Source organism: Cavia porcellus, unplaced genomic scaffold (assembly GCF_034190915.1).
Source record: "Cavia porcellus strain 051 isolate PalLab524CR breed Dunkin Hartley unplaced genomic scaffold, mCavPor4.1 scaffold_20, whole genome shotgun sequence".
Classification (NCBI taxonomy): domain Eukaryota; kingdom Metazoa; phylum Chordata; class Mammalia; order Rodentia; family Caviidae; genus Cavia; species Cavia porcellus.
In genome coordinates this window covers 58325887-58340507 of record NW_026947503.1, presented here as the reverse complement: position 1 = coordinate 58340507, position 14621 = coordinate 58325887, and the positions used below count along the sequence as shown (strand labels likewise).

At 53.8% G+C, this 14621-nt stretch overlaps 1 protein-coding gene across 1 annotated transcript; it reads right to left on the bottom strand.

Annotated features, from left to right (window-relative positions):
• Positions 1–1860: 1860 nt before the first annotated feature.
• On the bottom strand, positions 1861–10977 carry LOC134471855 (uncharacterized). Its single transcript, XM_063232031.1, has 4 exons — positions 10935–10977; positions 10387–10634; positions 9577–9882; positions 1861–2190 (listed from the first exon to the last, which is right to left on the bottom strand). The coding sequence occupies exons 1-4, from the start codon at positions 10975–10977 to the stop codon at positions 1948–1950; spliced, it is 840 nt and encodes a 279-aa protein (XP_063088101.1). The 3' UTR covers positions 1861–1947.
• Positions 10978–14621: the final 3644 nt, after the last annotated feature.

Below are 14621 nucleotides of genomic sequence, written 5' to 3'. Positions count from 1 at the left end.
GTGGCCGCAGGCTCAGCGTCCAGGGCCTCCCCCGAGGCTGCCGAGGGGGGGGGGGACAGCACCTGCTGCTTCCTGCATCCTGAAGGAAATGCTGCGCCCCTTCCCGTGCCCATGCTGGGGTCACACTCTGTCTCTCTGCTTCATCTGTGTGGTGCCCCAAATCCATTTAGGGGCCTCTCCTGCCACGGAAATGTCCTCCGAGTGAGTGCTGGTGTCCCCACCTTGGGGTTGCCAGCCGGTGCCGGCAGGATCTGGCTGTTGTGTGTGCCCCCTCTCGGTCTCTCTCCCTCTCTCCCTCACTGTCTCTGTTTCCCTCTGGGTCCCTGGGCTGTTTACTGCTCTCAGCCTGAATGCTTTTCCAAACAGCACTTACAGCTGTTTACAAGTGATCCCACGGGTGGTTACTTTTGTTCCCCATGCTGCTGTGCCTTGGGGGTGATCTCAGCCCAGGTCACTCAGGGTTGACCCCTGAGATCCCGGTAAAGCTGCCTGATTTATGGACTTAGTCATTCCATCTTCCACAAACATTAATTTACAGCCCACATCGGGCACTGGGAGAGACTTTTATGTCCCTCTTCCAATTGCACTGAATTCCACGAGAGCCACCCAGAGCCAGGGAGCTTTGGCAATCAAGGACTTTGATAATGGAAAGCCACGAGGAACAGGTTTGGCTGCCTTGAGCTCACCTGGAGGGGCAGGCAGGAGCAGCGGCAGCCCAGGCGAGTGGCACTGTTTGCTTGGCCTAGGTGGGAGCTGGGCCTTCCCTCTAGGGGTTTTCCAGGGCCCTGAGGAGTGACCCTATTCTGGCCTGCAGACCCAGACCCTCTCAGAGGTGACTCAGCTGGGAGTGACACACACAGAAACCTGAGATCCAGGAACTTGGGAGGCTAAGGCGGGAGGATCACTGCTATGAGCAGAACCAGCCTGGGCTCTACAGAGAGTTCAAGGCCAGCCTGAACAGCCTAGCAAGACCCTGTCTCAAAAGTCAACCATAAATAAATAAATAGCACCTAAGGCCACTGCTGTTCTGACCTCTACCTGGCTGCGTAGCCCTCAGGCTGAACCCAGGAGCAGCACGGAGCAGGCGAGCCTGGCTGAGGGCTCTGGTGACTCCAGCGGCCCAGGAAGCAGGAAAGCCTCCATGCAAGTGTGCCTCTGCTTCCAGGGCAAAGGCCCAGCCAGTGACCTGGGGAGGTCTCCAGGTATTATTTACCTGGAGAGAGAGAGACCCTGACTGGCTTTCTGGCTCCCCGTGCCCCGGGTTAGGGTCTGTCAGGGTTTGTGTGGCCGCCCAGTGTTTGTGAGGACACAGGGCTGGGCTGGAGGGATGGGAGGGACAGCCCTGCCAGGCCTGCTCCCAGCCTCCAGATGACAAAGGTTGCATTTACACCTGGCTGGGAGTTTAATCATCCACCATTTGCAAACACAGCAGGCTAACAACCTGCTGGCTGAGAATCATAAATTAAAACAGTTCCCCCACAGCAGACAGCGCGGGAAGGGAAGAAACCAGTGGTGTCTTTGCTGGGGGTGGGGGGCAAGGGCCTGGCAGGGCCAGGTGAGGAGCCCTGAGTGAGGGCCTAGGGAGAGGCCGTGGCAGGCGGAGTCCCCACCCAACGCGGGAGGGGAGCAGGGTGGGCAGGTCTTCCAGGAGACCAGGGCTGACTTTTTCTGTTTTCTGTTCTCTTTGTTTTTGAGACAGGGTCTCATGAGATAGCCCAGGCTGACCTGGTAGGAATCCTCCTGCCTCAGCCTCCCGAGTACTGGGATTCCAAACATGTGCCACCACGACCAAGTTTCCCTTCATTTTTGTTTTTACCTGTTGATTTGATCAGACCCAGAGGGCCACAGAGCCTCATGGAGGAAGAGGATCATCATCATAAAGGTTTTATTGCAGAGGGGTGACCAATCTTTAGGTAATTAGCAGTAGATCTTGTTAGATGTCTGCTCTCATGGGCCGCTCTGGTCAGCACAGAGATGCAGCAGAAGTGGGCCAGGTCCTCCTCCCTCAGTAAACTGCCGCCTTGATAGCGCCCCAGGCTGAGACAACACGAACCCGGTGAGAGGGCGCCTTGGAACTGCGTACACGCATCTGGCCGGCTGTCCTGGCGAAGAAGCAGAAGCCGTGCGCATCACCCGGATGACTGTGGGGCTTGGCTGGGCATTCGGGTGACCTCCTGGGGTCTCGGTCCTCTGTAAGCCATTAGATCGATGATGAGAAAGATGAGTCCTGTTGCAGGAAAGCCAGCTCTGGGCTGGCTCGGAGGGACGGTGTGTGGCAGGAGAGCCAAGCAGGCTCTGCTTGGGCTGGGGGTCGGGATCGCGTATTTTGTGTGCTGTTTTTCTCAAAGCTTGGAAAGTTTAAAAAGGTGTGTGATATTCTAGTGCTTGTGAACTTTGCCCCACGCTCCTAGCATGGTGGTGCAGGCCTGTCATCCGAGCACTCAGGAGGCTGAGGCCGGAGGATGCTGAGTTCCAGGCCAGTCTGAGCTACACAGTGAGATCCTGTCCCCTACCCCACTCTCATCCCCGTCCTCTCAAAAGTGTTGTCAACTCTGGAAATAAAGCTTCTTTTAGTAGATTGCTCGTTTAACTCTCTTTTAGTATCTGAGTCTTTCATTCATTTGGAAAACATGTTGGCTTTTTTTTTTTCTTTGTAGAAGAAAAGAATAGCTCCAAAGATCAAAACCTTTGTTAAAAGGCCTTTGTAGTCATTGTAGAATCCTCTGATTTGCTCTAAGCCTCAGAAAGGTAAAGTCTGAAATCTACATGGCATTCATGGTGGGTTTCGTGCAACTTAGAAAAAGTGAACCAGACCCCTTGGAAAATATGTTTGGGATTTTCCTCAAAACCCCGTGTCCTTCCTGAATGGGTGCTGGCAGCCCCCAGCACTCCCCTGGCCTCCGTCAGATGCTCGGGAGGCCGGCCACCCACTGCCAGTCTCTGTAAACACCAGAATCCTCCCTCTGAGCCTGTCCTGCTCCCTATCTCGGGGCGTGTCGGGAGGGCACCACATCACAGGCCCTCGGAGCCCAGGGCTGTGCCCCGCAGAGGCAGAGGCGCAGAGGCGGCCAGGGAGGCCTGAGGTCCTGGGACAAGAGGAGGCAGCCCGGAAGCTGCACCCCCCACCTCGCTTGGATTCCCACCACCCACTGAGGCCCAGCGCCTAGCCTGTGTGTCCTGCAGTCCCTGTGCCCTGTGATGGAGGGGCGGTGTGGAGAACAGTTTGAAGGGTGTGTGTGTGTGTGTGTGTGTGCATATTTCTATCTCTCAGTGCATTGTTTACTTTGTAGGTTTGTTTTGTGAGACAGGGTCTTGCTTTGTAGTGCAGGCTGGGCTTGAACTCACTGTGTAGCCCAGGCCGGGCTGGAACTCATGGTGATCCTCCTGCCTCAGCCTCCTGAGGGCTGGGATTAGACGGGTACACTACCATGTCTGACTTTATTTTTATCAGTGCACATTTGCAGTCCACAATGGTCGCTTTCACTGTGGAGAGTTGAGACGGGTACACGACTCCTTTGAATTCCTGTCTCGGAGAGGTGGGGTTTCAGAGTGACTGCAAAGACAGAATCAGTGACCTCGCAGCCCTGGTGCACACACCCTTTTGCACGCAGCAGCGTGGCTTTGTGGAGTTTCCAGTAGGAGCAGAGCCCTTTCAGCTGGAGAACGTAAAATGCTTTGGGCGATTTTCAGTTTAGGGTCCTTTGCTCAAGGCTCTCAGCTCCCTAACCTGGCTGTTTCCCAGTTTTTAGCAACTGCAGCACGCTCGGAAAATTGCTTCTAAATGGTCACCTCTAATTTAGAGTCAGGTTTGGTACAAGCCTGTCATCCCAGCACTTCAGAGGCTGAGGCAGGAGGATCACCACAAGTTCAAGGCCAGCCTGGGCTACGTAGTGAAACCTGTGCTCCCCACAAAAAAAAAAAAAAAAAAAAAAAAATCACTAAAATGAAGTCAGTTACCACATTGCCCGGGCTACAGGAGTTCAGGGTAACCTGAAGCCCAGACCTGCCTGTGTCTTCCTCCTCCACACCCTTCTCAGCAGACACCATAAAAAGGCGAGGCCAGCGGTGGCAATTGAGAGCTCTGTCCCTTTCCTTTCCTGCACGACCCGCGCCTCGGGTGGGTCACTGTTTGTCCTCCCAGGTATGTGTTTGTGTCTGGCATCCTGGGCAGCAGGTCAGGGGCTGGGGAGAATTCAGTTTCTAGGAGGGGGGCCTGCAGCTCCCAGGGTCTCCAGGAAGGTGGATTGCAGAAGGGCCCTCCTGGGCTGCAACTCTGGGGGACAGAGTTCGCCTCCCACCCCAGGCCCAGGCTCAGCCCAGCACACAAAGACCAGCAAGAAGCCTTACTACGTTTCCTGGGTGTTTTGCTAACTACAGATTTCCTCAGCCACAGCCAGAGTGGTGGTCTGTAATCCCAGCACACGAGAGGCTGAGGCAGGAGGCTCCCCCTGAGTTCCAGGGTAGCCTGGACTACACAGCAAGACTTGATGTCATATTATTTGAAATGATAATTAAAAATAAAATGTAAGGAAATCCTCAAAAAAGAAAGAGGGAAGCGACTCCTCTTTTGCAAAGATTAAATGATTTTGCTGTCTGGAGCGGCACTCAGGAGCACAGAGCTTGCCTGGCGTGCACTCGGCCCTGGGTTTGATTCCCAGCCCCGGAGGCAATAAAATAAAATAAAAATCAGTGAAATGATTAAGATGATTTCCAACCTTCACTGAGCCCAGAGGTTGGCTGGGGATGGGAAACTGGAAGGGCAGGATGGAAGTGGTCCCCTCGGTCACACATTAAGCTGCTCTGTGATTTTCCTCCAAAAAACAGACAGACAGACAGACAGACAGACCCTTTCCACTGCCAACACACTCATTAACACTGTGGTTCAACGCCGTAGTTCTGCACCCCCCACCCCGTGCTGCTCAGTTCTGCCTGTGTCCAGAAGAAACAGTGAGGGGGAGAAGGAGCCCCAACACTGGCCTTGCCCCCCGCCAATCCTCTTCCCTGTGTTAATTTCTGACTGTACCCAGCTGAGAAGCAGGAACACTGAGTTAGGACACAGGCCCCCCCCCCCATGCTGCTTTCTGTTTCCCGGATAACATGGACTGCGCCCAGCGGCTTCGTGCTGAGCTGCAGTCCCAGCCCTGTTGTATTTTTTATGTTTGAGACAGGCTCACACTGACCTGCTGCACTGCCCAGGCTGGGCTGGAACTTGCAGCCCTCCTGCCTCAGTCTCCCAGAGTGTTGCTGGGATTACAGGTGTGCACCACCCTGCTTGGCTTGAGTGCCACTTTGATAAGCAGTGTCAAAGGTCCAAGAGCAAAGCCCCTGGGTTCTGGGTGGGTGCCGAGTGAGGGTCTGACCTTTCGGGGCCACCTGGGATCAGATCTGCAGAGTCTGGCCTCAGAGAGGTTTGGAGTAGGGTGTTCTCTACCCCAGGAGCCCAGCACTTGGGAGGCTGAGACAGGAAGATTGCTGCAAATTCAAGGCCAGCCTGTGCTATACAGCAAGTCCTTGTCTCAAAAAAACAAAACCAAACCAACCTTCCCCCGCAGAAGATGTGAACATATAATAATAATTATTATTTTTGGAGGGGGGGTGTACTGGCAGTCGAACTCAGGACCTTGTGCCTGCCAGGCAGGAGGATGCAGCTGAGCTACATCCCCTGGCTAATGTATAATTATTGTGTGGTTAGAAAATCTCATCCTTACCATACTAACCAGGCTCTCCTCCTGGGTCAGTGCGGATCATCCTGTCCGTTAGGACCGTTTGAAAGTTTCCGTCACCCATCCAGAGCCAGCACAGAGCTTGGTGTGCTCACTTAGGGCTTTCACAAATCCTCCGCGGTGACAATGTAATGATGATCGATGCCAGCATTTCTGAAAGCTTTTTTTTTTTTTTTTTTTTTTTTTTTGAGGACCAAAGAAATAAGAAAGCTCCCAGCATGGAACATTCTAGAAGGTACGTGAGGAAGTCAAAAGGAGAGCGGGGACCATGTGAGCTTCCCACCTTCAAAGACTTTGGATAAAAGCCCTACTTTGTGTTTTTTGGTTTTGTCTCTTCTTTAGCTTTTGTTTGTTTTTGAGACAGAGTGTTACTAGGTAGCCCAGGCTGGCCTCAAACTCAGAGCAATTCTCCTGCCTCAGCCTCCAAGTGCTGGGATTCAGGTGAGTACCAACATTAGTTAATTTTTAAAAGGTGTTTAAATATCCCTTCATGCATAAAACAAATGCACCCTTATGCTCATCCGCCAAGGTCCGTCCTGTCAGCATGCTGGTGGCCTCAGTGTCACCAAAGACTCAGCACGGGACCCCACTGCAGGCATGTCTGAGCCGTGAGGTCCCTTACATGACACAGTACACTGCTTGTGCAGGACCTGTGCAACCCTCTGGCTGCGTCATCTCTATGCATAAAACCCAGTACCGTGTGAGTACTGTGTAGCTAGCTATAGGTTGCATCACTTGGGGAATAGTGACCAGAAATAAAGGTCTGTATGTGTTTAATAGAAATCTAGTTTTTTCAAAAATATTTTCAGCCGGACTTCATGGCAAACACCTGTAATTCCAGGCACTCAGGAGGCCGAGGTAGACAGTTCATGGTTCATTTAAGGCCAGCCTGGACTCCACAGCAAGACAGTCTCAAGATACAACACAATACAAAACAGAACGCAGTACTGAATAGCCAGCACGTGGGAGGCTGAGGCAGGCAGATCGTTGCAAGTTCAAAACCAGCCTGGGCTACCAAGTGAGCTCAAGGCCAGACTGAGCTGCATAGCAAGGCCTTGTCTCAAAAAAGGCAAGAAAACAAAAACTAAAACAGTGAATATCTACTATACACCAGGCACTGGGCTGGGCTCTGTAGACAAAACACAGAAAGAAAGCGGGTGACGCTTTCGCTGTAGGGACTCAAAGCCTTTTCCTTGGCTTTGAGGGCTCAGCCGCTATCTGTAGAGGCGGGAAGACCCGTGGAAGCAGACACGAAGCTCTGCAGAAAGGCATTGATCATCTGCTCTGACTCCTCTGTTTCAGGTCAGGGAGCTGCGCTCAGCCTCAGAAGTTAATTCTCAGATAAATAAAAGGGACAACGCAGAAGCCCCTGTTACAAAGCCCAGGAGGTCTGGACGTGTGAGGATGGTAGCCCTTTCATCTTCAAGGCGAGAAAAAAATATCGAAAGAGTCCAGGACAAACAACCGTAAATCTCAGCCTGAGCCCCAGCAGAGCCCTGGAAAGGCGTGGAGGAGGGTGGCCAGGACAGAGTCACAACGCGTCCCCGGTGACTCTGCACGAGCTCATCCTCTAGCTCCAGCCCTGTGCAATCCAGGGGAGTGTGGGGGCTCTGGTTTTGGACAGCGACTAGGAAGCAAAGAAGCCAACTGGACACAGGGGACAGTGGGTGGCAGGGCCCGGGGGATGGAGGGACAGGAGACCAAGCACTTGGGTCGTAAACCACTCAGGGCCAGGCGGTGGGTTTCTTGGCTCTGCAGTTTACACTGCAGTCGTGGGTCGGTGGAGCGATGGGCGTGAGATCCTTGCGGTTGGAGGCTCCCAACAGCGGCCATGGGGAGCTGGGTGGGGCCAGGCTCGCCTCTGCTTCTCTTCAGTGCCTTTGAGTGTTTTTCCCTATTCCTTCATTACCAGGCATGATGGACAGTTGGCCTCCAGTGTCTACGGATTCCTTGTCTGTGGGTTCAGCAACCACTGATCAAAAATCTGTTAAAAGCCGGCTATGATGGCTCACACCCATAATGCCAGCACCTGGGAGGCTGAGGCAGGAGGGTCTCTGTGAATTTGAGGCCAGCCTGCTACACAGCAAGACCCTGCTTAAAAACAAAAGAACAAAACAAACACAAAAAGAACAGTAAGCTTTCTTCCCTCAAGCCCCTCAGCACGGTGCTTGGCTGCTGACAGGTGTGGCCTGCCTGTGGGCAAGATGCCGGGCAGCCCTGGCTGAGGGACACACAGCTAGCGAGGAGGAAGTGAAACAGGGCCCTGCTGAGCACCAACCAGGCCCCTCCCTCTTTGGCACAGAAACTGGCCCATTTCAGCCCACGGGGTTTATTTCGCAAGTGGGTTATATGATCACCAGCGCTGGCTTATCTCCCAGCAGAGCCCGGCTCAGCTGCCCGTGCAGGGTCTCGGTGTGTGGCTGGGGCCAGGAAGGTATAATCCGCTCAGGGTCGCCTCCCCACCCCTTGGGGTCTCACTCCCTTCATTCAGTGGGGATCAGACCACGGTCTTCCTTTTCTGTTTTGTTTCTTTCTTGAGACAGAGTCTTGCCGTGAAGTTCAGGCTGGCCTCCAACTCTGGCGATCCTCCTGCCTCAGCCTCCTGTCTCCTGCTGTGATTGCAGGAGTGTCCCACTGTGCTCTAGAAAGCATCCCAGGGTGCTGGATGGAAGAGAGACCTCCCCTATGTCACAGAAAGCTCCATCTCTCTCCAAACGTAGCTGCCCCCTGCCCCACCCTCCTGGGAGAGAAAGGCGAGGTGGCCCTGGGCCAGCGGCCATACAAAGTGGCCTTGTTAGGTTGCCCTTAGATGTCCCCGCATGGCCCGCGGGGTGCGGGAGGATCTGTTTACACTGCCAGGGTCCCCTTGACCCTGGCCGGCGACAATGCCAGCCTCTGTTCCTGTGTGCAGCCCCCTGGAAGCGTCCGTCCGTCCAGTTGTACTGTGCACAGGACGAGGGCTCCGGTGACACTGGGTTCCGCCCTTGGGGTGAGCTCACTCCTGGCAGTTTCGGAGGCTCAAGGTGTCGGATTCTGGGCGAAACCTCTGGGTCCCTGAGGGCCCCTCTGGCACCCACCACCCACAGCAAGGTCACAACCCCGAGTCACTTCAGCCCCAGTCCTGGCCGCGCCTGGAAACTGAGGCTGTAGTCTAGGGGCACCATTTGCTGCGCCCAGGCTCGAGCCCTGGGTCCTCGCCTCAGCCTTGGGTCTCCTTGTGTGTCCTCTAGGCACTGCCCTTACCCCAGGGCCAGGCCCTGCCTTGTCACACTCTGCTTATTTGGTTTCACATTTGTTTGTTTGTTTGAGATGGAGCTTTGCTGTGTAGCCCAGACTGGCTTCAAATTCACAGCAATCTTCCTGCCTCAGCCTCCTGGGTTCTGGGATTACTGGCAAGTGCCACCATGTCAGGCTCAAAACCTACGGGCCCCTTTTAGTCTCCATTTCCCCCGGCTTGAAAATTAAAACTCACGGGTAATAAATGAAAAGGGAAGGGTTGAGCCTGGAGCCTCCCTACCTTACAGAGCCCTCGAGCTGGGACAGGTGGGGCAGGAAGGGCATTCGCCCCAGGCGGCAGATCATCTTGTCTGAGAGCCTCTGACCCCATCTTGCTGGGTTTCCCATGGAGTAATCCTCCCGAGCTTCCAGGACTTCCCCTCACCTGGTTTCTGCTGCCCCTCTGCAGCCGACCTGGTTTTCTCTTTCTAGAATTAATTTATTATTTTTTAATGCTGGGTGTGCTGGTGCACACCTGTAATCCCAGCACTCGGGAGGCCGAGGCAGGAGGGTTGCTGTGAGTCTGAGGCCAGGCATAGGTGCACAGTGAGACCTTGCCTCAGAAGAACAAACTCACCAGAAAGAGGAATCTGTGCATCTCTCTGACACTAACCAAGCATTCAAATTCAGGCTTTCGCTGGAAGTTGCAGACGGCAGGATGCCCCTCCAGTGGCCAGCTCCTCTTGACCAGATAGTGCAGGCTGGTGTTGGCCCTAAAGGAGACTCGAGCCTGGCCAGCCGGTGGGTGCAGGACAGCATTGTTCTGCGTCAGGGAGGCAGCAGGGGCAAAGGCCAGGGACACCTGACAGAGGGCGGAGGCCACGAGCAGCTCCAGGAGCAGAAAGCAGTTTTGTTCACTGCAGTCTTGGTGTCCCAAAGATGACTTTATGTCAATAGATTTTTTTCTTTTTGAGACAGGGTCTTGCTATGCAGTTCTGGTTGGCCTTGAGCTCACTGTGTTGTGAAGCTAACTTTGAAGTTACAGTCATCCTCCTGCCTCAGCCTCCCTCCGGAGTGCTGCTGAAGTGGCAGGCCCAGCCTTGGATTGGGGGTATTTGCATATGCATAATGAGGTACCTTGGATATTTGCATATGTACAATGCGGTATCTGGGATATTTGCATATGCATAATGCGGTAGTCTGTATATTTGCATATGCATAAGGAGGTATCTGGGAGGTGGACTGAAGTTCAAACAGACCTCGCCTGTTTTACTGGCAGAGCCCGGTTTATAGAGTATTTTCAGTGTTGTGTGGAGTCAGGGTTTCTAGCTCTGGAGCATTGGGGACTCTTGGATTTTAGATCAGGAATGTTCAACCCGTAGGCCGCACCCCAGGCTGGACGCTGGGTCCCTTGGGCAGCTTAACAAGCACCACCGGCCAGGGTCACCTGGATCTCCTGAGCCGGGTTTTTGGGTGCCTCGGGAGTGGCCGGAAGGCTTCCTTGGGGCACCATGAGCACCGCCTCGGCCTTGTAGGGCTCCCGCTCCTGCCCTTCCCAGAGCTCCCAGGAGCCCTCAGCGGGCAGCACAGGGCTCCGACCCTGCCTGGGCACCCGGGTCCCCACACTGCACCTTCCTGGGCGGGGCGCGGCCAAGGCCGCAGCTCCCCTCAGCGCTGCCCGCTGTGGTCTTTCTCCTGCGAAAGGAGACCCAGGAAAGTCTGTGGGAAACGCTCACTGCCCTGTGGGGCAGTGTCTCCAGGTCACTCACTGGCCGTGCGGGCCCTGAGGGGTCTGTCCCTAGCGTTCAGGCTGGCCTGGGGCTCCTGGAGATCCTCCTGCCTCAGCCTCGCCAGGACTGGGATGAGAGGTGCACCACGGCCCGGTGGCACCATCCGAATTCTTCGGGCTGCGATCACAGCGGATAGAAGCGCTGCCTAAGGCAGGAACCCTCGTCCCCCATGTGCTGCCCTTCAGTCCCCGTTAGAGCCATGCACGCGGAGGCCCCTGCAGGCCGGGCTCTGTGCAATCGTGGCTCATGTCGTCATCGGAGTGGCCTGAGGGGACCTTGCACAGGAGCGCACCTTTGCGCACAGGTCCCGCCCCTCCCGCTTCTGTCCCAGGCAGCTCCAGCGGCACCTTCTCCCCAGAACCACACTGGGGTTTTCCTAACTCTTAGAGGGGCTTCTCTACGCACTCTGCTGAGCCCGGCACGGTGGCGCACACCTATAATCCCAGTACTTTGGAAGGCTGAGGCCGGAGGTTCACAAGTTCGAGCCTAACCTGGCAATATACTGGGACGCTGTCTCATGATAAAAATGAATAAAAGAAGCCAAGAGTGTAGCTCAGGGTGTAGCAAAGGCCCTGGGTTCAATGTCCAGCTATGTTTCTAAAGGGGACCCACTGCTCCCCCGCGGTCCGTCCAGGCCATGTGGTCTCCTAGCAGTGCTCTCTCAAGGCTGGGGTCAGGCTGACTGAAGGGCTTCCATCGCCCTCAGTGTGGGGGCTCCTGGTCGAGGTGCAGAGTCGGAAGGGCAAGGCTCGGGGGCTGGGCCACTGCGCTGTCCTGCCAACTACCCACCGGCAAGGACCTGGATGTTTAAAAATAGACACAATGGCCGGGATATTGCTCAGTGGCACTGGGCCTGCCTGGCAAGTGCAAGGTTGTAGTTTGGTGCCTGGTACTGAAAAAAAAAAATGTACACAATCCTGGGCTTGGTGGTGTTTGCCTATAATCCCAGCACTCAGGAGGCTGAGGCAGGATGATTACTGCATATTCAAGGCCAGCCTGGGCTACATAGTGAGACCTTCCCTTAAAAAAACCAAAAACCTTGTAAAACGTGCTCTGAACCCCTAGTGTATCGTGCCTGCCCTAAGAAGATGAGTGAATTTTAGAACACTGTTGTGGAAAATGCTCCAGGGGTCTCTGCAAGGTAGCGAGCACAGGCCACGCTGTGACCTCAGGAGGGTGCAAAGGCCAGGTGGGGTTGGGACACAGAGGTGGCAGCAGGGCTTGAGGCCTACAGCCTGGCCCATGTCACTGGGGAGCCCATCAGCCAGGGCGTGGTACCATGGTGGCCTTGCCCAGACCCACGGCCTCTTCCAGACACAGGGTCTTGCTATGCAATTCAGGCTGGCCTTGAAGTCACTATGGAGCCAAGGCTGGCCTCGAACTCTTGGAGATGCTCCTGCCTCAGCCTTCTGAGTGCTGGGGCACAAGTGTGTGCCACCTCGCCTGGCCACTTGTGCCATTTGGAGTAGGTGACTGACTTAAATGCTTTGCAAAATGCTACCAAGGAGGCCCCGTCATCCCAGAGAGACCTAGGGAAACATAAGGTGACACAGCACCTCTAGCCACGGATGCCAGAGCCCTCCACTTCCACTTCCGTCCCGGCTGCCCCATGCTGGCCGGGCATCTGAAGGACCTGAGTGTGTGCACAGAGACCCAGCCACCCGTTCACAGGGGCAACACAGAGGCCGATGGGCACATCAAACGTGTGCAGAGGTGACAAATGTTTATCCTCGGGAAGTGCTGCTGCTTTGATCCCGCACTCTATTTTTTGAGAGCTTGACAAATGTGCCCTGGGGCCTTGGCTTCAAACGGCTGCAGTCAGGAGCCCACACTTGACCCGCAGCATTTGATCCTAAGCACAGAATGGGCTCCTCTGTCCCCCGCCGCCACCCAGAGCCAGAAGCGGGTGGGGGCCTCGGTGCCAGGGTGGAGCGTGTCCCTGGGGCCTCCCCTTCCCTTCTCTTCCATGTCCTTGGAGCCTCGTGGGGAGGTGGATGCCTGGCTTCCCCAGAGGAAATTCTTTTTCTTTCCTTTTTGAGATATGGTCTCTGTGCAAACCAGGCTGGCTTCCAACTCCTGGCGATCCTCCTGCATCAGCCTCCTGAGTGCTGGGATGATAGGTGTGGGCCGCCAAGCGGGGCCACATGAACATCAGCATGGGAGGACGGCTTTGGAGATCTTACAGAATTCAACAGCTCTCCGGCCTGCCGGGAGCAGAAAGCCAGGACCCTGCCCACAGTGAAGGCCAGGAGGGGAGATCACGGAGGTGGGCAGGTACCTTCCCAGCCCCTGGCCGGTGGCTTCCATGTATCCCAGCCACTGTGGGCTGTCATCTGTGGGAATAATGGGCAGGGTAGCAGCCTGAAGCTTCTGCAGCCCCCAAGCTCTCCTGCCCGTTATGCCTTAGGTTCTGTTCCCATTCTCCTGCGCATCTCCGCGTCTCCGTGTTAAACGTCCGCTTGTTGGGATATTGAGGGCAGCTTCCAAAAGTAAAATAGTTTATGTCTTACTAGGTATGGTGGCCTGCGCCTGTGACCCCAGCACCCTGGAAGGCTGAGGCAGGAAGATTGTACATTTGAGCCCACCCTTGCTTGACTTAGCAAATTAGTGAGATCCTATTTCAAAATTTTAAAAAATATTTTAAAATGGATCAAAGATCTACATGCTAAAACAGGCTGGGTATGGAGGCGCAGTGTAATCCCGGCACTCAGCAGGCTGAGGCAGGAGGGTGCCATGAGTTGGAGGCCAATGTAATGGGTTTAAGGCCAGCCTGAACTACGTCCTAAGACTCTGCCTCAAAAAAGTAAATAAATTAGTAAATGTATATTGAAACAGAAACAATCATCTGTAGATAAAACAAGTGAAACTCTTGAAGCCCTAGGTGTAGGTGAGGACTTTCTGAACAGAACCTCAGTTGTATAAAATATAAAACCTAGAATCAGCAAATGGGATCATATCAAATCAATAAGCTTCTGCATAGCAAGAAAACCACCAGCAGGGAGAAGAGACCACACACAGACAGGAAAAATAACTGCTAGGTACTCCTTAGACAGAGAGCTAATGTCTAGAATAAAAAACTCAAAAAAATTAGACTCACAAAATGGATTTTAAAAAATTAGAGTCCCCCAAATAAAAGACCCAATAAAATAAACAGGCAACTAAAAGAAAAAAAAAAAGGAGGTGTGGTGGCACATACCTGTAATCCCAGCACTAGGAGGCTGAGGCAGGAGAACTGCTGTGCATTTGAGGACAGCCTGGGCTTCAAAGTGAGTTTAAGGCCAGCCTGAACTGTATAGTGAAACCTTTATCTCAAAAAGGGAAAAAAAATTCAACCAAAAATTCAACCAACTTCTCAGAAAAAGTACAAGTGGGCGATAAATATGTGAATAAATGCTCACCATCTCTGGCCATTAGAGAAATACAATACTGAGACTCCCTTTTGTTCCAGAAGGAACGGCTATCATCAAGAAATTAAATGACTGGCCAGGTGTGGTGCCATATTAGTACTCAGGGGGCTGAAGCAGGAGGATCGCCCAGAGTTCAAGGCCAGTTTGAGCTGTATAGTGAGATCCTGGCTCAAAAAATCAATCAAAAAGTAAGAAGAAAAGAAATTAAGTGATAGCAAATGCCTTGAGGCTGCAGGGAAAAAGAACCCCTCCTATATTGTCAGTGGGACTGTAAACTGGTACAAGATCTACGGAAATCAGCAGGGCGATTCCTCCAAAAACTAGAGGTAGAAATTCCATTTGACCCAGGTGTTCTTCTAGGTATCTTCTAGAAAGAGTTAAAGATACCATATTACACCCACGATGCATGCACACCCATGTTTGTAGCAGCACAATTCACCATGCCAGTAACTCTGGAAGCTATGCCCGTCACAGGCAAATGGATA

Bases quoted from the DNA above. Each gene is read 5' to 3' on its own strand.
- LOC134471855 (XM_063232031.1), bottom strand. From the start codon at position 10,977: ATGAGCCACGATTGCACAGAGCCCGGCCTGCAGGGGCCTCCGC. The intron at 10,635-10,934 runs GTGCATGGCTCT...CTCCTTTCGCAG, and splicing joins CGGCCTGCAGGGGCCTCCGC to GAGAAAGACCACAGCGGGCA. The intron at 2,191-9,576 runs GTGAGTTTGTTC...AATGGCTTACAG, and splicing joins TGCACAGATTCCTCTTTCTG to AGGACCGAGACCCCAGGAGG.